General features: G+C 34.2%; 1 protein-coding gene across 11 annotated transcripts in view; it reads right to left on the bottom strand.

Annotated features, from left to right (window-relative positions):
- Ptprk (protein tyrosine phosphatase receptor type K) overlaps positions 1-21,348 on the bottom strand; it is a 502,301-nt gene that overhangs the window by 30,523 nt on the left and 450,430 nt on the right. For 2 of the 11 annotated variants that reach the window (XM_070010262.1, XM_070010264.1), the window contains exons 14-18: positions 14,990-15,128; positions 13,984-14,025; positions 12,110-12,139; positions 5,682-5,842; positions 4,171-4,206 (exon numbers count right to left, since the gene is read on the bottom strand). In XM_070010262.1, coding sequence (XP_069866363.1) covers positions 4,171-4,206; positions 5,682-5,842; positions 12,110-12,139; positions 13,984-14,025; positions 14,990-15,128 — 408 coding nt within the window. Of the gene's footprint in view, positions 1-32; positions 1,382-2,160; positions 2,256-4,170; positions 4,207-5,681; positions 5,843-12,109; positions 12,140-13,983; positions 14,026-14,989; positions 15,129-21,348 lie in introns of those variants that run through there. The other 9 variants (XM_070010269.1, XM_070010270.1, XM_070010273.1 and 6 more) reach the window with 8 other exon arrangements.

The following is a 21,348-nucleotide window of genomic DNA, read 5'->3' as shown; positions in this document are numbered from 1 at the left end:
ATTAAAAAAAGAAATAAAGTTACCTTGTTTAATATACTTCTAGCAAAGAGACTTTTTTTTTAAGATAACAGAAGGAGGGGCAAGAAATATCAGCCAAAAGAGGCCTAGAGCAGCAACCCCATAAAGACAAAATTTATTAGCCTTGCACTTCAGCTCAGGGGTTGAAGTCAGAGCATGTGACAGGTATATCAGAAAGACAACAGATATTGTGAGATGTAGGGAGACATATGTTTTCACCAAGTGTCCACAAGGAGGAGGTTTAGCTGAGTTGTTACTGTTCTTTGTACCTGTAGTCCTAAGCAGTAGAAGTTGGTGACCAAAAGACCAAGTTGTCAATTAGAAATGTGCTCTCACTGTTGAGTTGAACAAACTCCTTTCCAATCAGAGCCCAACCTCCCTCAGAGGCCTGACTTAAGCAACCCATTCTCCTCATGGCTGTTCTTGCTCTTCTGGCACTAGTGTCTTAGGCTTAACACAACACACACACCCTAGTGGGGAATTTTGAGTACTAATAGGATCATCTCTTGACCTACTTGGCCTGCTAGTCAGCTAACACACATATTTATATTGTCTTTGCCCCTTAGGTTCTCCTTATTATTACTGACATCATTGTTAATATACTTTGACTCTTTTGGCCACCACATAGAGAAACCAGGGAGAGCTGGAGCAAACTGTGGGTACCTCCCCAGGCCCTTTGGAGTGATGAGAATTAAGGTTACTTAATTTTCTATAGGTTTCATGTCATTTCATCTTATATGTTGATTATTTATTTACTTGACTATTTTCATTCCTAAACCCTGAATGCTGATAGTGTAGAGACAGTGTGATGTTATTATTTTTTAAAAAAATTCTAGTACATATCAGTAGTTCAATAAATATTCCAGTTAATAGATTGGTTAAAATTAGTTGAATCCCTTACCACCCACATTTAAGTGTAGGAACCCCTCCATCTCAATTGTGTTATCTCAAAATTGAAATAAATATTCAGTTTTCTTTCTGTCATAAGGAGGAAGAAAAGAACAAGAACATTTTGCCTATGAAGAATAAACAGTATTTTAATGACCAAAAGTACTAATCATTACAATGATAAGCATGCTTATATTTATCACATTTAAACTTACCACTTAAGAAAAAAAAAAAACAAGTGTCTTAAGGGGTGTCACTTTGAAAAGCATTATACTGTCATACTCATTAACAGAAAAGAAAGTACACTCATAGGGGAACTTTTGTTTTTAATGATAATGCATACTGAAGAGAATGATATTTAATTAACAGTTAACATATTTCAAATGCTGGTACATTTGCCTGTACTATCACCAACTCTACAAATAGGATATGGCAAAAAATGAATTGTTGTCCCCATGATAAACATTTTTTCTTCCTGGAGGAGGAAAAAAAAAAGAACCCTACAATCAGATTTGTGTGCCTCTATAATTTAGCTTGATTGCATTTATCTTTACTCTCTCTTATTAAGCTGAATGTATTTCTTCGCATTCATTCCCAAAAATACCACACTGAAAAAAACAAAACTAGTGCATTCTGTTGTGTCCTACCACCCTAAAATATTCATGTCTTTTATTCAGGCTTTGCCCAACCCTCTTCAGCACAAACATTTGCTAGCAAACATTATTCAGGCACATTACCCCTTCTTAGGCTATAGTCAACTGATCTGTATTTGCTAAAATATTACATAGACTGACATTAAGAATATGTACATCTCACCAGTAAAATTAAATTCTATAGCAACTAGTGTAGGCGCTCCCACAGAAAAAAACAGTTTAAGACAAGAAAGAAAGAGAATTTATAGTGTCAGGGAAGCGAAATAGAGGACTATCCAAGGTGAAATAAGTTACCCAAGGGTCTGAAGCTCCGAGGAGCAATCCTAAAACTTACAGGCTACTGGCTGGAGGAAAATTCTTACAGTTGTTAAAAAGCTTAGAGAAAAACACAAAACTCAACCATATTGCAAATCTTACAGATCATCCTATCCAAATATGAAATAGACAGTGCCTTTTATGTTGCATTAAGCTTTAATACAGTAGTACAATCAGCAGTAAGGTCTTAAGATCATCACAAATGAATTATTAATCTTAATACACTTCCACCTCATTAAACCACCTAATAATGTGACTACTAGTGAGGGTACATGTACTAATCATTAGCCTTATTATACATTTAAGAATAATAACGGTGACTAAATACTTCATTGAAAGGTTTTCTAGAGTTCTTTGTAATACACTTACCAGTTATAGGGACTTAAACCCAATGAAGCAGTAAAACACACACAAAAAAACAAAAACAAAAATATGAATCAATATGAAAAGTTTCCGAGACCCTTTAATTAACTAAGTAGAAATTAATGCTAAGCAATATTTGAAGTGACTTCAAAAATTGCTTTATAAATACAAAATCAATCGGATGCAAAATTATAAACACAATGACTCAAAGAATGATGAAAATATAACAAATTATTTCCACATCTAGGATGATTAATGAGTGACTTAACTTTTAAAGAATGCCAATTAAAAAAACCAAAGCAACCAGCTTTATTTTCAAACTAAAATAAAAAGCATGATGGGATATGTCTTATGACTCCATTGTGTTAACTCTACACTTCCTTTGCATGAATATCTATTTTTACAGGGAAAAGTTTAATAATACTTATTTCAATTTTGTGATTTGTAAAACTCACAGGCATTGTCATCTCATTTTCTCTTTATAGCCCTCTCAGAACTGTTATGGTAGACATGATTGTGGTGTTTAAAAAATTGGAAAAATAAAGATGTAAAGCATTTTTTTTACAATGTATTCATATACTAAGTCTAGAGGCATTGAGATTTGGACCGGATTCTAGATGTTCTTAGAAAATTATGCTAATGAAACCGTTCATATTCAGGGAATTTTTTTCTTTCTTTCATTGAACTTGGTTTACCTACTGGGTACTGACAACATTCTACAGTGCTCTACAAAGTTGACTCTAACTCATGGATCCTCTCTCCATAACCAGGCTACTTGTTATGACAAACCACTCAGTTCACCTCTTTCCCACTATTGACATGGTCGTCACATGGAAGTGAACAACAGATGGTTTAAAATATGTATTCTTCATATCAAATATAAGAGATATTAAAGAAATAGCTTTGTCACTAAGGGATATATATTTTATGTAACTGAAATTAGTTATATATTAAATATTTTATAATGAAGTTAGCCATTTAATAAATAGATAAAAAAATAAACAAGGGCCCAAGTGTAAGTTAAAGCTTTCATGTTTGGATAAATTAGATATAAATAACAAATATGATATCTGGGAATCTTAAAGATATTTTTGATCTGCAGATCCGCATCTTTTTCATTAAATCTTCATCAGAACATGAAGGCAAAACTGATGTGGAACTCATAGACATGTAGGCAAGTTGGTCATGAGTCACTAATGTATAACTCGTCAAGAAATGGTACAATTTGAAAGTTAAAAAAAGCACTTCATTCTAAGCTATATGGCTAAATTTAAATATGAATGCAATTTTGCATTTAAAAATGTTGGAATAATCACTAACAAAATCAATGATCTTAGCATTTACATAGAGGTAAGCCAAGGATCGTAAAGACAATACTATAGTTAATGTAATGCTAACCCCTATATCAATATTCTACAACTTTACCTGGATTTGTCAATTCTTAATAAAGACAATGAAGGAAAATGCACATAGTCCAAGTGCTAACTTATAAATGTATTGTTTTATTGTTATAAAATTAGAAGGATTAAAAAAATTCCCTTTCCATAGGCTAATAAATAAATAAGCTAGGTATTCAGTTACTATAAAGCCCCTATGAGAGCAGAGACACTTGAGTTTTTCTCTCTGGGTATGTTCACATTAGAAATGCACAGATAATGCTACAGAACTTTTGCTTTGAATCTAACAGAATCATGAACTGAAGAATACAGTGCTTTCATAAACAGTATACTTTGTTAATTTGAAATCCATTAGATCTGATTCTGTAGAACAGAGATGCTCTCTCTGAAAAGACCGTGGGTGTTTATTTTCAGTATCAAGATGCTTTCTATAAGTCATTACTATGTGGACAAATCTACAACCCATGCAAAGAGTTGTGATCCATGCAGGTAAAATAAAATAAAATGAGAATGGTGATAAAGATTTAGGGCCTCACCTAACACAGCAGTCGGCACAAGTGGATCATTGGGCACTGTAGGAAAACAAAGCTCATGAAGGAATATACTTCTCTAAAATTGTATTCTGATTTTTCTCCTTATAATAGACTTATGGTTTCTTAAGAAATATAATTACTAAACTTGCTTTGATACCTGCAAAGGTAAAACTCTCACTTCCAGCTTTGGTTATCTCAAACCATCAACAAAATTCTGTAATTATAGTTTGGTACTCTGTTCAATTGAAAAACCAGAAGGTTCAGCTTGACATTATAAATATTATAAAATTAGGAGACAAGAAAGTACACTTTACATATTTCACATGTAAGGTACTTATAGGAATATTTATCTTATATTTTTTCAAGTAAATATTTATGGTTAACTGTATAAAGCAGATTTAATGTTTTCCCTAAGTTCTTAAGTAGATATTTATAATTATATAGCTGAATTGGAACTTTCTAGTTCTGTAGAGACACAACCTGCAGAAAAATTTTGTTATCAGAATTTTTTTTCTGTAGAGTTGATTAAACATTAAATCAAGCACTTTGAGATAATACATATATATTTTCAGTAAAATTTGCTTTTAATATTAGCAATATTTTATATTCTCCATTGCAATTTATCAGTGAAACAAGAGATCAAACAGATCAGAAAGACCCTTTCATGATTAAATTAGAAGCAAATTACAAAATGATTCATAAAGCATTTCTAACTTCTATTTGTTGTAAATCTACATGAGGGAGAATTTCACACAAGTATCTAAAGCAACAAAATCATGTAAATTAAACTTAATTAAGTTAACATAAACAGAGGCACTATGGAACAGAATTCAAATTCATAGAAAAAGGTTAAGATTAAATAGTACTATCAATTCTGAGATAATTATCAAATCATCTGCCATTAATCAGTACTCCCGAAGAAATATATTCAAACATTGCCTTCACAAATAACATTAGTAATTCTTAGGAGCGATGGATGGTTAGATTTTACTATTCTTTCAAATCCCCCAATTTAAGTACACATCTAGATTCTACACTAGATATTTAGGAGCATATAAAGTAATCTTTCTTTTAGTTAACGTTTTGGTATTTTAATTCTCCAAGAATTCAATCTTATCCATACTATCAGTACCTAGGAAAGATTTACTACTTCTCACTCAAAAGAAACTTACCCTTATGCTAAGGAAGCTGCTAATGGAAAAATAAGTATAAATTCGGACATGGTCCAATTATATGTAGGAAATCACATTTTCACTTAAGGCTTTAACATTATGAATAGTATATATTTCTTATGATTTAATAATAAAGGTGTAACAGTCTGGAGTTAAACCAAATCCAGTATCAGGAACAAACATCAGCTTCTTGTAAGTTCCATACTACCTTCTCATTTTACTCTTTTTAGCTCTTTCTCCTCTCTTTGTTTCTTTTTCATTACTCAAAAGATAATATGAAGAATATTAAACAAATTTAATAGATTTCAGGTTATTTATTAAAATATTAATAGAAGAACTTACATCTTGGACTAAAATTATGCTGGTCCATGAAGGTTATAGAGAGAGGATCTTCTGCATGCAGAGTGCTCTGATCGGCATAACTTCGATCCATTGCATTCACCATGTGAGTCATCTCCTGCCGTGTGTTTCCCATGGCATCTTTGCGTTTTTTAGCAAGCTTGCTGCCAAAGCAAATACAAAAGGAACCTAAGTGCAAGGCATGAAGCAACAAGTAGTTCAAGTGGGCTTGCTTGGATAAGCTTATGGACATGGATTTAAAAAACCCAATCAACTAGTTACAATTTCAGAAATTAAGTAGACACTCAAACAGTTATACTGATTGGTTGCTGTAAAACTTGCCTTTTTAATATTTTGGTCAGATATTTCAATATTCAATATTCAAAACTGCCAACCCAACCTGGTTATCAATTCCTGTATTTCAAAACAAGTTTCAAAAGAATCTGTTTTACCCAAAGTAGAACAATCTAAAGAGGATTAAGTTAAAGCTATGTTGTGATCTGGATAGGTAATTTCTTTGATCAATTTTTAGAAGTTCTTAGAAAAAGTGAGACTTATGTCTCTCTTATTATGGCCACTCAATTAAGACAAAGAAAAGTTTCATTCCTAATTCTGTCTGTTATTAATAAGTAAAAATGTAACATATCATTAACAGACTTGATAATAAGCCTATAACATGAATCAAAACTTAATTTAAAGTCTTTATGAAGAAATCACAGATAATACTCAACCACATAATATCTAGGACAAAATTATATACTGTGTGAGAAAGGTGGTAAGAATGGGACAAGTGTTATATGAAAGTAAAATGTAATTTATCATCATCTTGGAGTTCTGATACAGTCAAAAACTACAAACATTCTAAAATCTTCCCTAATCCATGGTAAAATATCCACTTAAGAAATTCCTTATAAATACAGAGAGCAAGGCAGCTTATTTAGCTTTTCTGGAAATTAGAAGAATTAACATTTTGAATTATTCAGACAGTGACCCCTTTATCTTAATTATCAAAAATATAAACTACACATAGTTTTTCATAAATGTTACCCATCAAATATGCATGTGAAAATATTAAAGGCATATAAGATGTTTAAATTATATTAGCCAGGCAACTCAAATAGGAAAAGCCCACACTAGTCAAATTATATATAAAAAAATAAAAGTTTATGGCAGCAGTCTATGTTGCCTTGGAAATATTATTCAGTTGTTTCAAGAACACTATTTCTCAGATTTTAACATCAGATATTTTCTTCTGATTCCCATTAATATATCTGTACACAATTAAATGTAGTACAAACACCATAAAAGCTAACTCAATAGATTGTGTTTCTATTGAAAAGCTTTTTCCTTGAAACATTCCTTGAATAATTTGAGTGTTGCTTCAATGTGCTTTGTTTTTATTTTTGAAAACTGCAGTACTTGGCCTTGGGGTAGACACCCCAAAACACAAAACCCTAACAGGACAGATCTGACATTTGAGGAGATGATTTCATTCCCCCCCCCCCCGAGGAAATAACAGTAATAATCAGAGTATTGGTAATACTTATGAAGACAATGACAGAAACACAATTACCGTCACCACCACAACTATCTCTACACAATCACTCCCATCACCACCATCAATGTTTGCTCTCTATTAATTCTTTTTACTAGTCTAGAAGGTAACATGTAGACAGGTAACAGGTTAAACATCATAAGGAGGGGTGATGATTAGGAAGAACTGGCGAGCAGTTTAGGTAGAACTCTCTTGACCTACAACGTTCAATCTGAGTATCTAAATTCAAACTTGAATTAAAAAAATACCTAGGAAAGACCTCCCATTCTGTGAGCTTTCTAGTTATTTTGCTAGCTATGTCCTTTGTCATGCAGAAACTCTTCAGTTTGATGCAATCTCATTTATCCAGTCTCTCTTTGATTTGTTGTGAATCTGGATCCTTACTTAGGATGTTCTGACCTGTGCCCAGGAACCCTAGTGTTTTCTTTTTCTGTAATATTTTCAGGAAACACTGAGATCTGTGATCTATTTAGAATTGATTCTGGTACAGGGTGGTGATACATAAGGATCTAACCCATTTTGCCAGCACCATTGAAGAGGCTGTCTTTCTTCCATCCTGTGTTTTTGGCTCCCATATCAAATAATAGGTGGCTATAAGTCTGTGGGTTTATTTCTGGGTCTTCTATTCTATTCCATTGGTCCTCAGGTCTATTCTTGTGGCAGTATCAAGCTGCTTTTATTACTATGATTTTGTAATACCAACCATGATTCAGAATATTTATATTATAGTTTTATATCTTTCTTTTCAGTAGTTTTACTTTCTAAAACAGTATGTAGACTTAAGGAAACATCACCAGGCCATATGTAGACTATAGACATACTTTTGAAACTTCTCTACTTTTCACTAATCCATCACACAGAATTTGATTTTGAACCTCTAATAGTCTTTACCCTCTAATAACTGGCTACAATTGGTTTGTTCTGCTTAAGTCTAGAAGAAAACTGGCAAGGGAGGGTTGATGGATGGATGGATGGATTGATTGATTGCCAGTCCTGGGGCTTGAACTCAGGGCCTGGCTCTGTCCCTGAGCCTCTCTGTGTTCAAGACTAGTACTCTACTACTTGAGCCACAGCACTACTTCTGGCTTTTTCTGAGTAGTTTATTGAAGATAAGAGTCTCAGGGGCTTTCCTGCTCAGGCTGCCTTTGAACTGTGATTTTCAGATCTCAGCCTCCTGAGTAGCTAGGATTATAGGCATGAGCCACTAGCACCTGGTTACCACAGAGTTTCCCAATACAGTGTTTCAGGTGACTTTTGTAGCATAATGCTTGACTGGAATAATATTCATGACATATCATTGCTAATACTTTTTACTCATTTTCCACACTGTATGCTCAATGAAGGGAAAGATCATCTGTTAGGGACTGCAATCTTAATTTCTCAAGCCAGAATAAATAATTAGTTCATTCCTTAAGAACTGTGAGAGATTTTGCACGATTACTTAAAAATTGTGAAACTGCTTAAGAAATGATATTAGGAAATTATAAGTGTATATAATTACTTCTTTATTTATATGGGCTTTCACGTGCCTAAAATGCCTCTGGGCTTAGCTTTTTCATTTAAGTAACTCATTTTTTAGATGGATCTCTCAGATTTTTCTGTCCAGGCTGGCTTCAAACCAAGTTTCTCTAGACGTCAACCTTCCGAGGAGCTAGGATTATAAGAAAGAGCCACCTTTGTCCAGACTTTAATTTACATTTAACATCATACTTTTATGCTTTTCTATGACCAAGTTTCTTTCATTTTGTTCAGAATTTTCTGAAGGAAGCATTATCCAGGTCTGTCTGCAGGCAGACCTGAGGAAATGCTTCCCACGGGGATTCTGCAATTATTCTTTTGTGAGGTTGATTATGTTAGTTATGTATTCTTGCCTCATTGCCTGTCCATTCTTTGCGTTTGCCATTTATCAGACTTACTCACGATAATAAAAAATAAAGCATCTCTGCCTTCAGACTATTTACTTATATTTAGAAAGTCCCTTAGACTGGATTTTGTTTGTTTTCTTGTAAGGCACTAAGACTGAATCATCTTATTAACACTGATTATGAGCCTTGTTACTTGAAGGAAAAATAGGGTTTTGAGATTTAGCTTAGTTTCCTTTCCTTCCTGTACAAGGCCAGTATTTCAATCCCCAGAATGGAAAAAGAAAAAAATAAGATACTGAATTAGATAAAAGTGGAACAACTTGAAATTTAGATTCAAAATAATGTTAAAATTTTGAAGCTAAGCACATAGAAAATGACCAATAGCAATGATGATTTCAAATTTATTTAACATCAATAATTTCTATGTATTTCATGACTGGATAAAACCTAGAAATAATAGATTTTCAATTCCATGAAAAGTGAAAGTTTTCATGCAATGAAAGACTTTTACTTTTCAAATCCGCAAACAGAATGGTTGTTGGCAAATTACATGTGAATGTATAACCTTGTGGATAGCTAGATGTCATGTGTTATCAGCTTGATTCTTTCTTATACTTTAATCTTCACAACAACCCTGTGAGGTAGGTTTTCATTCAGGTTATAGTAAAACAAAGAAAAATTAACTAAAGTCCTTTCAAAAAACCTGACAGCTAGTGTGATACAGTGCCAATGAAACTTAGCTTACTCTGCTTTACTCTTACTTTGATGACATAAAACTCTGACTCCTGTTAGTGACTCTAGGGATGTTTAAGTAGCCTTTAAAGAAGCATCTCTCTGCCCAACTATGATGGCTCATATCTATAACTCTAGCTACTCAGGAGGCTGAGAACTGAGGACTGGGGTTCAAAGCAGCCTGGGCAGAAAAATCCAAGAGTCACATCGCCCATCAACAAGCAAAAATCCCAGAACTGGAGATACCAGCCATGAGCAAAAATGAATGAGAACTGTGAGTTCAAGCCTCCATTCTGGCCACTGTGAGTGTGTGCACGCACATGCACATGCGCATACACACACACGTGCAAACACACACACACACACACACACACACACACACACACACACACACCATCTCTTTGATAGTCTTTTTAGTTAGGACTTAAAAATCCAAAAGACATAAGTAGCATAGTAGCATAAGCATAATGTTAATGTCTAGAACATGTTAATCTACATGTCTACAAATGTTAATCATTCACCAAAAGAGAGTCCCATTCTAATTTTACAGATACAGTGACAGTTAATGGTGGGCTTATTGACATTCTCATAATTAAATACTTATTGATTCTAGTATGTCTCATGCTTTGTGTTCTCTGGAGCAAGCAGCATATATAATGTGCACTTCAGGACAGTTAAGCAATTCATTTTGTAAGCACTTGATTTTGACAGATGTGCAAATGACTTTCATTATCAAAGCAGCCAACAGCATAAACTTCTGCAGGTGGATGTATGTGTGGGCCATAAAGGGGGAAAGTACTCCATCATTGTACGAAATGGTACAGTTAATTACCTTTGGCTTCATCAAACATGATTTAACAAGCATATTATGATGCATCACAATAAGCTAAGAGCACTGTTATTTTACACCTGCTTATTTTATCCGATTTCAGGAAGCCAAATGTTTGTAATATTTAAAATGCTGGCAGACTTGTGTTTTAGTGATTGACTCATAAATTTCGTTGTAAAGCTAGCTTAAACTTACCTACTGCTGCACATGCAGTGGGATACCTAACCAAACATACTTAATCTCAAACTTGTAAGCCTTATCCTTTCTTTGGATTGGACAGGGAACTTCCTTGTCATCGATAGTGAGAAACTGAAAAGGACTAAAAGAAATAGAATGGATAGTCTTCTCCAAGCTTATGTAAATAATCTTGCCACACCTTAATCTACAAGAGTTGCAAACTCAGAAAGAGAAAATGAGATGTGAGGTGGTGCTACTCCTTGAGTAGATTTTCACTTTTTTAAAAAAAATTATTTTTCTGCTTTGATTTTATTTAGTCTTTGTTCTATTAAGGCGTGCTAAATAAATTTGTTTCTTCTCTGAAAAGAGTTTCCTTCCCTCCCATCAATCATCATGATTTGATTCATTTATTTTAACTATAGTATAATGACTGTAAAGGTCTTCTGAAGATATGGATTATACCCCATCTTGCATGTCTGGAAATGTGAAAAGAGATGTTATCACATGCAGACCTGATGTGATTTGCTTTTGATAAAGGCAGCTGTGTGTGTGTGTGTGTGTGTGTGTGTGTGTGTGTGTGTGTGTGTGTGTGTGTGTGTGTGTGTATGTATGTGCGCATGAGCTTTAGCATACGAGCAGCACGCATGTCCAATGTTCCTGAGACATAAACTTAAAAGCCTGGGCATTGTCCCTGAGCTGTTTTATTCAAGGCTAGCACTCTACTACTACCGTCACAACTACAGTTCCAGACTTTTGGTGGTTAATTGAGCCTCATGGACTTTTCCTGCATGAGCTGGCTTTGAACCGCAATCCTTGGATTGCAGGTAGGATTATAGGCAAGAGCCTCCAACACCTGTCCTGGTGAATTCTCCTCTAGGAATATATCGTTTAGCTCATTCCTCAAATAAAACAGTATTACATAACGATAGAGATAAGGGATTTACAACACCATTCTCTACCAGACGAATGAAGTGTTGAATTGCTAAAATAAAGGCTTGATTTAAATAAATAAGTTATGTTTCTCTGGCTGTAGACTAGAGCTATTTATGGAAAACTGTAAATAAAAATTAAAAGTAGCTGGACATACAGAAATACAATATCCCTTTTTAAAAAGATTGCCAAAACAGAAAATAGTTTGAAGTTTTATAGAGCAGAAAAAAAAATTTTAAAACTGTCACCAAAGATACAAACATGATTTCTTTGTGTGTTTTTTGAAAAGGGATACTGCATCTTTAACACATGTAAAGTCGTACATCACCCATTTTCTACTTACAGGTAGTAGGAGTAAGAATAGTAGCTCCTCCTGGCAAGCAAATCACAGACAGTGGAAAAAGAGAAGCAATGGTGAATGAAAAGCGTGACTCTGTCACATTCAATAAAGCAGAAAATGTGCGTTAAAAAAGAAAACAAAATAAAATGAAATTCATGTTTTTGCTTTTTGCTTTGCATTTCAATTTGCACATGCATTGTTAGGTTTCTTTTGCCATGCAACTAACAGACAGATATGCAATAAAATAAAATTTGAAATACATTAAGTTGGAAAAAAACATGCTGACATTTCTTTTATTGCCAAAAATTGAAGAAATTAAATGGATTGTCTATTTTCAACATGCAGTAAAGCATAGTATCATCCATTACCATCTAAATGTCATGACAGATGGACCAGCTGTGTATAGAATTGTATACTAAATAGACTATTATTCTTTAGATATAAACAGAAAGATCTACTATGCTAATATAATATATGGAGAACAACACCCAAGTTTTTATGAATTTTGTAATGGTACACAGGTATATACATATATTCTGGTAATATACATATGCACCAAATACTATATATACACAAAGCTATTTCTACAGTAGATGCATGTGAACATGGTATCATGTACAAACATTTACTGTATTGAAACATAATTTCAAATAGATGTTTACAATTATTAATGTGTTCATGCTGTGCATGTAGAATATATAATATGCAATCAATGGAAAAATGGCATACATTTGGAAATAATTCAACAGCAATTAAATTAAAAACAATGACATTGTGTTCTGAAAGATGCAATATCCCTTTTCTTCTCCTAAAAACTTACTTTATATATACCCTCAGCTGTAGTATTTTACTTAGCTGAATTCAAAACCACTTCTTTACAACCAAAAACACATGGAGCTTGTTTCAAGTGAGAAATATACCGACATATACTTCTGCCAGTATGGGATAAAGTTTTGAGAAACAACAATTTCCTATAAATATGCAGATAAGAAGAGGCTATATTAAAAGCCAAAGTACCTACTCTAAAATTTTAGGTTAAACTTGGTCATATCCAGTACTTCTATAATATCTACGCTTTTTGGTATGTATAATAAACATACTGGCATTTAACTCATACATGATATATTTGTGACATTGTACATATGAGTAAAGATCTTCATGAAGTTGCTTCGGTAAGTAAGGAAGTGAGTAATTTAATCCTAATATTATACATCAGAAAGTAACATATGGAACCTGATCCATGTATAAAATTAAAATTTGTATAGTCATAGATGTGCTGGTAACAAAGAAGAGAAAGTCCTAGATTCTTTCTATCAATTTAATCAAAATTATTAAACTTCAGGATTCATTACTTTATGCAATTTTAGAGTTGTCAGCGCATTTGATTCTCCCCCTCCCCAAATGTTTTAGTGACTGTTGTTAGCATGCCTTAGGAAGTATGTTCAGTATTTTTTTGTTCTTCCTACAACAGAGTACCATGGGTTGAGGAGAGCAACTACATACCAATGAGTATTTTCAAATTAACAAATAAAACTAAGTACTGAGTGAGTACATAATCAGAGGCCACTTTCACATATCCAAACTGAAGTTTCTAGGATAATTTCAACTGTGAAGTAATGCTTAATTAAATCTCTAAGCTGTTTTAGGTTATGTCTCTCTCCAGACATAAATTTAGGCTGGACAAAGACATAAGATATAAGGCTATATCCCACAATCTTACTGATCTTTACTGGAAAAATTTGTTATTTCTAAAATCTTCTTGCTTCACATAGGATGTAATTTCCAATCACAGAGGTGTACAACAGCAAAAAGAGAAAGCACTATTTGGGGAAAGCACATAATGTAGCTAATTTAACACAAAACACTATAATGCATACCTAATGTTTCTAATGCAGATGTGTCTTCTCCAACATATATATCTCCAGGGGGTAAAGAGGCAATATATTAAAATAAACTCTCATGGAATTGTTAAAACATGTAGTATGAGTCTTATCCATAATGCTAATGTTTCACTTTGGGTATCACATTTTCATAATAGTATATTATTAGATTTAATATAAACAATATCCTTTAAGATATTATACTTCATTAAAGTATAACCACTTCTATACATAAAGCTGTTTGAATGTACTCTGTATGTAAAGTTTTAAAAAATAATAATTTCTTTCAAATTGCATCATTATCCAAAAAACACATGACTATAAGGCCTGGAGTGCTGTATTAATTTCCAAGACAATGATTTACAGACTGTGACATTTCATATGATGGCTAAAAACTCAAATAATAAAAATTGAAATGTTTGTCCATAGAAATATATTTTAATGTTCAGAAGAGAGCAACTGAAATTATCCCACATTTTAATTTGTTTATATATTACAGAAGACTGTTATATTGGTTGATCTAATAGAAAAGATTATGTTTAATAACAAAAATTAACGTTTGAAATTTTCAGTCAGTGAAAATTTAATACATACCATCACTAAACCATTTTATATTATCATTTCTTATTTGCAGTAAAGATTTAGAAAAACACAAAACACAGAATAACTTATACTGTGACCCAAGTAGCACAAAAATCCATATTGTTACTCTTAATAATAACACTTAAAGTGTGATAAATTAATGACTCAAGTATCACTGCATTTGAGAAATCTAAATTCTTATGGTGGTTTTTACGGTTAATTTAATAGAACACATATATGTATAACCAAATTCAAACTGCAAATAACCAAATAAACATATGAGTAAAATATTCAAGGGTTGGCAATCTCATTAATTTTAAATTCTTCTTGTTCTCATTTTAAAATACTTAATAGAAGAAAAGAATTTGAAAATTAGTGACATCAATTGTGAGTAAGAGGAAAGAACAGCATCGGACCTTACCTCTTTTTAACAATTAATATGACAACTAAGAGGAGGAGGATGAACACCAAAATCCCAGCACTAATGCCTGCTATTTTCACAACTCTGTCTGTCTGCTTAGCAGGATCTGGGATCACTTCTGGTTCTTCTGTTGCTGCTGCTAAACAAATCAGAAAAATAAGTTACTGAAAGCAGCTAATTATCACAGAAAGGAAAATTATCCCTAACTAAAGCTTACTATAAAAAGACAACTTGTATATTATATTTGAATAACAATAACCTAAAATATGAATACAGAGGCAGGCTAAACCTCAGTACGAGAGGCTTAAGGTCAGGTTAACAAAAAAGCTTTCATTCTAGAATATTTTTTTCTCTGCCAAACAACAAAATAAAATAAAAAGAAATTGCTATAAAAGAAAATGAAGTGTTTTTCTGTGTATCTTCTTAAAAGTCAGAACACACTATTAAAAAAATAGCACACTTCAAAGAGATGTGGGCAGATATAGAGAACTAGGTGTTTATCAGTTCCATCGGAAAACATTTCTTAGCCAGGCATGGTGCTACATGGCACTATAGAAGCACAGGAGTTGTGCCAGGAGATTGGGAATTTGAGGCCTATTTTTTTGAGCTGCTATCTCAAAAAGAAGAATGCAAAGAAAAAAAATCAAAAGCAATAAAATAAACAGAAAAACTACTTTTTGATTCAAGTACTGCGGCTTTTGCTTTAATACAGTGTCTTTGTCATTCGTTTGGGACACAAAAGTTAGGTTAAATAAATGCTTCACCTAACTCGCACAGGCACAAACTTCCAATTCTCTATGGAAGGTTTGAGATGAATAATAGTTCAACAGAAGAAAATGCAAAAGCAAAATAATACATTCAGGATGATTTCACTTTCTCTCACCAAATAAAACCCAGATAATGTGTGTAAGAAACAACTTTGAGAAAGATGAGTTTCTTCTTGATTATTTATACCTCTCATTTTTTCTTCTTTCCTAAAACTACCCACACCTCTCATGTATTATACACATTGAGATTAGAAATACTAATCATTACATAAGCCCTAGGAACTTTCTGAGGATATTTTTTGCTTACTTCACTTAGTTTGAGGAACAAAAACAACATTCATATCTACACTTTACAGAAAACCCTGAGGCTTAAGAGAATTAAGGAGAGATTATAAATTGTTCAAGGACAAAAACAGAATCTAATATATCTTCTATCTTTTAATACAGCATTTCTCAATTTCTAAGAATCTCTGTGACCAAAGCCCAGGGAGTATTAGGGCTGGGCAGCAATCACAGCACCTGAAACTGGAGGCTAGAGATGGTGGCTAAATGAACAGAAACAAGGAAGAGGGATAACATTGTTTTACCAGACAGTTTATTCTTTTTCAAAAGCTATTTATTTTTTCTACTTGCCAGTCCTTTCTTTTGTTTCTCCTCTTGGCTTCTTTCCTCCCACTCCAAGTTCTATACATGTATACATGTCAATGTCTGCAACCGTTTGCCCACAGTTTTGATCCAAAAGAGACCAATAAAACTAACTTTATTTTTCACAGTTAGAAACTTCAAGGAACAAATATATCCAATAACAGTACAGGAATTTAAAGTTAAACCAGTGGGAAAAACACAGTTTGCAAAAAAAAAAAAAAAGAGAGAGAGAGAAGGAGAGAACACAGTTGACTTTGCAAAACCATTCACTCTAACTGCCTAATCATTTTAATTTACAGGATAAAAATTGGTACCAAGATTTTCCATTAATAAAGAATTTTCCTTTATAATTTTGTGCTTTCCAGAAATACAAGTTGCAGGGAAATTCCAACTTCATAATCAGGAGTTATCCTCACATTTCAAATTTTCCTGTTGTTCCTAATTTACCAAAATATATGGCATGTCTTCCTTCACAGGAGCTACTTCACCTCCACACTTCCCTCACAAGACAATAGTAGGAATCCACCTCTCACTAGGGTAATGGGACAAGGGTTAATTGTTGTTAGATTACTGTTAAATATTACTAAATAACCATTGGTGCACTGTACCTTAAAACTGCACACTTCTAAATGGAGATCAGTTGGTCAATCACTTTTCCATGACACTGGAGGAATACATACCTGTAGCTTAGACCTGAATTTATCCTAACTCTTGAGGGATGTGAACTTCATGGGATGAGTGACAACAGAGGTGGCCAGTTCAGGAATACAATCCTGGTGTCCCTCCCTATCTTTGGGAAGGGTATAAAGTAGAATCCCCCTTCCAATTCAACAAAAAGCAAACCTATAATCTTATTCCTTCCCCTCCTCCTCAAGGTATTTGAGAATAGACCACAACCCAAACTAAGGCCTCTGGGGGGCCTGGGGAAGCAAGTGATGGGTGGGGTAAAGAAGTCTTCCTCAGCACTTGGCTTCCTGCCAAAAAGAATGGGGACCCTGGGGATCCTCTCTGCCCCACCTGACTTCTGCTATGCAGCATGTTTAAAGTCAATTAATTAGAGTAATAACTAGTAAGGTACAGTAGCGGGAGGTGTTCCTATAGAAAATTAAAGTAGGGTAACTGAAGCTGAACGCATCCTAGAAAGAGGGTCCTGGGTAGCCTTAATTCCCACAGCTCACACCCATCTTATTTGGAATGTCAGACTGAGGCTTTGGTCAAGTTATAGGGTTTTCTGTTAGTGTTTATATTTCCTTTAAATGAGCTAGGAAGTAGGAGGCTAGGACAATTTACTGCGTTGACAGCACTTAGACCTTTTCTTGGTGCCCTGGCTGCCTCCTGGAAGGTCTATCAGCTCCACAGTTTTACTGAGCTCCTGCCAGTGTCAGCTGCTCCACAGACATCTTGAGGAAACTACTCTACAACCACAGCCATCTGCTGCTGAAGTAGTCCTCTGTCCTGAAGCCACTGCCTGGGCACAGAGCTTTCACTAAACTTTTTGGTATGATCAAATTCAGTGAATTCTAATCTGTAATCATTCCCACCCAGGCCAGAGTGAAGATCCCCATCTAGGGTTCTGGAAGAAGCTTGTCCCTGGAGTCACCCTGGTCCTTCATTTACATAAGGGACTTGACTGTCATGTCTGGAGGGTCTGTGTCACCACCGAGGGCAGACAACCAGACCACATCCCATTTCAAAAATAATATTTTAATTAAATGAATCAGTGCTCTCAGATCTGGGTGCTGATGACTCATACTTGTAATCCTAGCTGCCATTCAGGAGGCCGAGACCTGAGGATCCTGGTTTGAAGACAGCCTGAGCAGGAAAAGTGTGAGAGACTCTTAATTCCAATTAACCACCAAAAAAACCCAACAACCCAGAAATGGAGCTGTGGCCCAAATGGTAGAGTACTAGCTCTGAGAAACAAAAAGTAAAAGAAAAAGAAAAAAAATCTCAAGGACAATGCTCAGGACCTAAATTCAGGCCCTAGCACTGGCCCAAACAAAACACACAAACAAACATCAACAAAAGCCAATGCTGTCATAGGATAATTTTCTAATTATGCATCACATAACACTATGCCATATATAGCTGTTTTAGATATGACTTTCAGAATTACTAAGTTCTACCAGATAGATAATACATATAGATCATGAAAATGATGGATTAACAATTTCAAGTTCAAAGTATAAACATTATAAGATTTAAGTTAATCTAAGCCAGGTGCCATTGGCTTACACCTGTAATCCTAGACACCTAGGAGGCTGAGATCTGAAGATCACAGTTTGAAGCCAGCCTGTTTTCTCCCCATGAGACTCTTCTCTCCAATTAACCAAAAACTGGAAGTGATGCTGTGGCTCAAGTACTAGAGTGCTAGCTTTGAGCACAGAGTGGCTGAAGCACAGTGTCTAGCTCTGAGTTCAAGCCCACAACTGACCAAAAAAAAAAAAAAAAAAGGTAGGTTAATCTAACATGTTCTCCTAAATGAAATGCCAAATTGTGAAAGTAAATCTTTGTGTGTTCAGAATGTACAACATTAAGACTTACATGATCTATTTATGCAAATTTAGTCCTTTACAGTAAAAAAGAAGGGAAAAGATGGGACTCTAATCTATAGTTATCAAATGGTTAAAAGTGGTTACCAAATGGTTCAAGTGCATTTACTTGAGTTGAATAAGAGCATTTCATCTGTCATGATTACACTTCTTGTGCAAAGAGTTGCTTACCATATCAACATAATTATTAAACCTGAATATAGAAGTATAATCATGTTCATCAAGTACAAGTGATTGGTAGTTGCTTTCTCTCCATTGTGAGTTCTCAAAGTCTTACTTGCAACATATACTATTATCATAGCTACTACTATAAACAGCATTTAAAAAGAAAATATAACCATAACTATATTGCATTGGATACTTTAATCACACATAACACATATGTTTTTAAGTTCTTGGCCTTAAGAATAAATATCCTATTTAATATCCTATTTAAGAGCATTGAAGCTCAGAAGATTCATTAATGGAAATATAAGCAATAAACCCTAAGTGAAAATTTTGTTTAATTCAAATAAAAGAGCAAAAAGTTACTATAGTGGTTACACTCCTGAGCCCTATATATAATTTATGCATATATATATATATATGCACACAATATGGAGTACCTTTTTCACAACTTCTTTCCTGTGCTAAAGATTAGTCAAAGATCTCTGTTTCCTATAGCCAAGAATGGAATAATTGTTTGCATATTGTGGAACTTTGTTTTTATTCAGCAAATTTATGAGGTGTATTTTGGAGGGACAAGAATGGCTTCAACTATTTTTTTTTTTTTTTACAAATTATGTCCTTGCTCCCATTCCTTAAAAATAAAATAACTTTTAAAGCCACATATATAATGCTAACATGTTACAACTATCTTCATCTATGATGAACCAGAATCATATTACACCTGTATGAGCGGCCCTTAAGCAGAATGTATTAGGTGATTGGAGACATACTCATTCTGCTCACTCTGCACCTCTTCATGGCATTTCACTAATGTCTTGTTTCTTTCCTTAGTTGTCTTTTCAGAAAATTGTTCATATTCACATCTCAATCACTCCTTTAAATTCTACAGCCAGGCACATATATGTTAATACCATCAAACTACCACAAAATACCCATCTATATGACTTCACTGAATTCACAAGGCACTTTTTACCTTTTCTTTTTTGCCATTCCTGGGGCCTGGGCACTGTCTCTAGCTTCTTTCGCTCAAGGCTAGCATTCTACCACTTGAGCCATAGCACCACTTCTGGCTTTTTCTGTTTATGTGGTACTGAGGAATCGAACCCAGGGCTTCATGCATGCTAGGCAAGCACTCTACCACTAAGCCACATTCCCGGCCCACTTTTTTTTTCAAAGCATTTAGCCTTCTAGTCCATTCCCTTCTTTGGTACCACTCTTTCTGGGGCTTCCATTATTGGACATGCCCTATTTTTCTTATGACTTTTTTTGCTTCTTCTTTGGTAAATACCTCCTTATTTCTCCCTCCCTGAAAAGCAGGTGCCGCTTTGCATTTGTAAGGGACCTCAACCTCTTAAAATTGACTTCTATACTTTCTAGAGTGGTGGTCTTAGGATTTCCACCACATTAGTTCTTGCTCACCATGATCATTCTCAGATCAAGGCACTTCTACTGAATAGTTCCTACATGGACTCATGATGTAGTCATTCATCTTTATATCCTCCATGCATTATGTCCTGTCCATTCTCAACTTTCTCATCCCAATTCTTCTTGTTCTTCCTTTATCTACACAGTTGCCCAAGCCAGAAAAGTGTAACTCTATACCTCTTCCCTCTCTTTACCTCCAAGATGAACATAAATTAATATCCAATTTCAAATGCTTTTGAAAATGAAAGGGGATACATATTTTTAATAATTATGCTTGGAGAAAATGCACAAGTCAGAAGTGTCCTGGGTAACAGGACACTTCTTGCTCCTACAATCAGCTGCAAGACACTACACTTTGAAACTATTTCCTCTCTTTCCATCTCCAATCATACAACCTTAACTTGTATCCATTTAATCTCTTACCCTGTTCATATGCAGTCGGCTGCATCTCTCTGAATGTCCTCTTTGCCTATTCTAAATCAAAATACACAGTATTTCAAATATGATAATCAGATAGGATCACTGCAGGGATTAGAAACTCCACTGACTTCCCACTCCTAAGACAAAGTCCATGAAAGCAGGGATGTTTTGCTTATCATTGTACTTCTAGCAGGGCTTAGAAAGGAGCAAAAATACAAAAAATATTAGTGGTACAAATGACAAAAAGTGACATTCATCCCAGTGTACACTGTATTCATGAAACAAGTTAACATTCATCTCCCAATAATTTGCTGCATGATAATGAAGAAGTAGGCATCTCTAGAACATCTACAAAATAAAAATGATTAGAAAGCTGGGTGCC

Source organism: Dipodomys merriami, unplaced genomic scaffold (genome assembly GCF_024711535.1).
Source record: "Dipodomys merriami isolate MVZ:Mamm:240054 unplaced genomic scaffold, mDipMer1.0.p SCAF_8, whole genome shotgun sequence".
In the NCBI taxonomy this organism is placed as follows: Eukaryota; Metazoa; Chordata; class Mammalia; order Rodentia; family Heteromyidae; genus Dipodomys; species Dipodomys merriami.
Note: the sequence above shows the minus strand (reverse complement) of the source record. Positions and strands in the feature narration are given on the sequence as shown.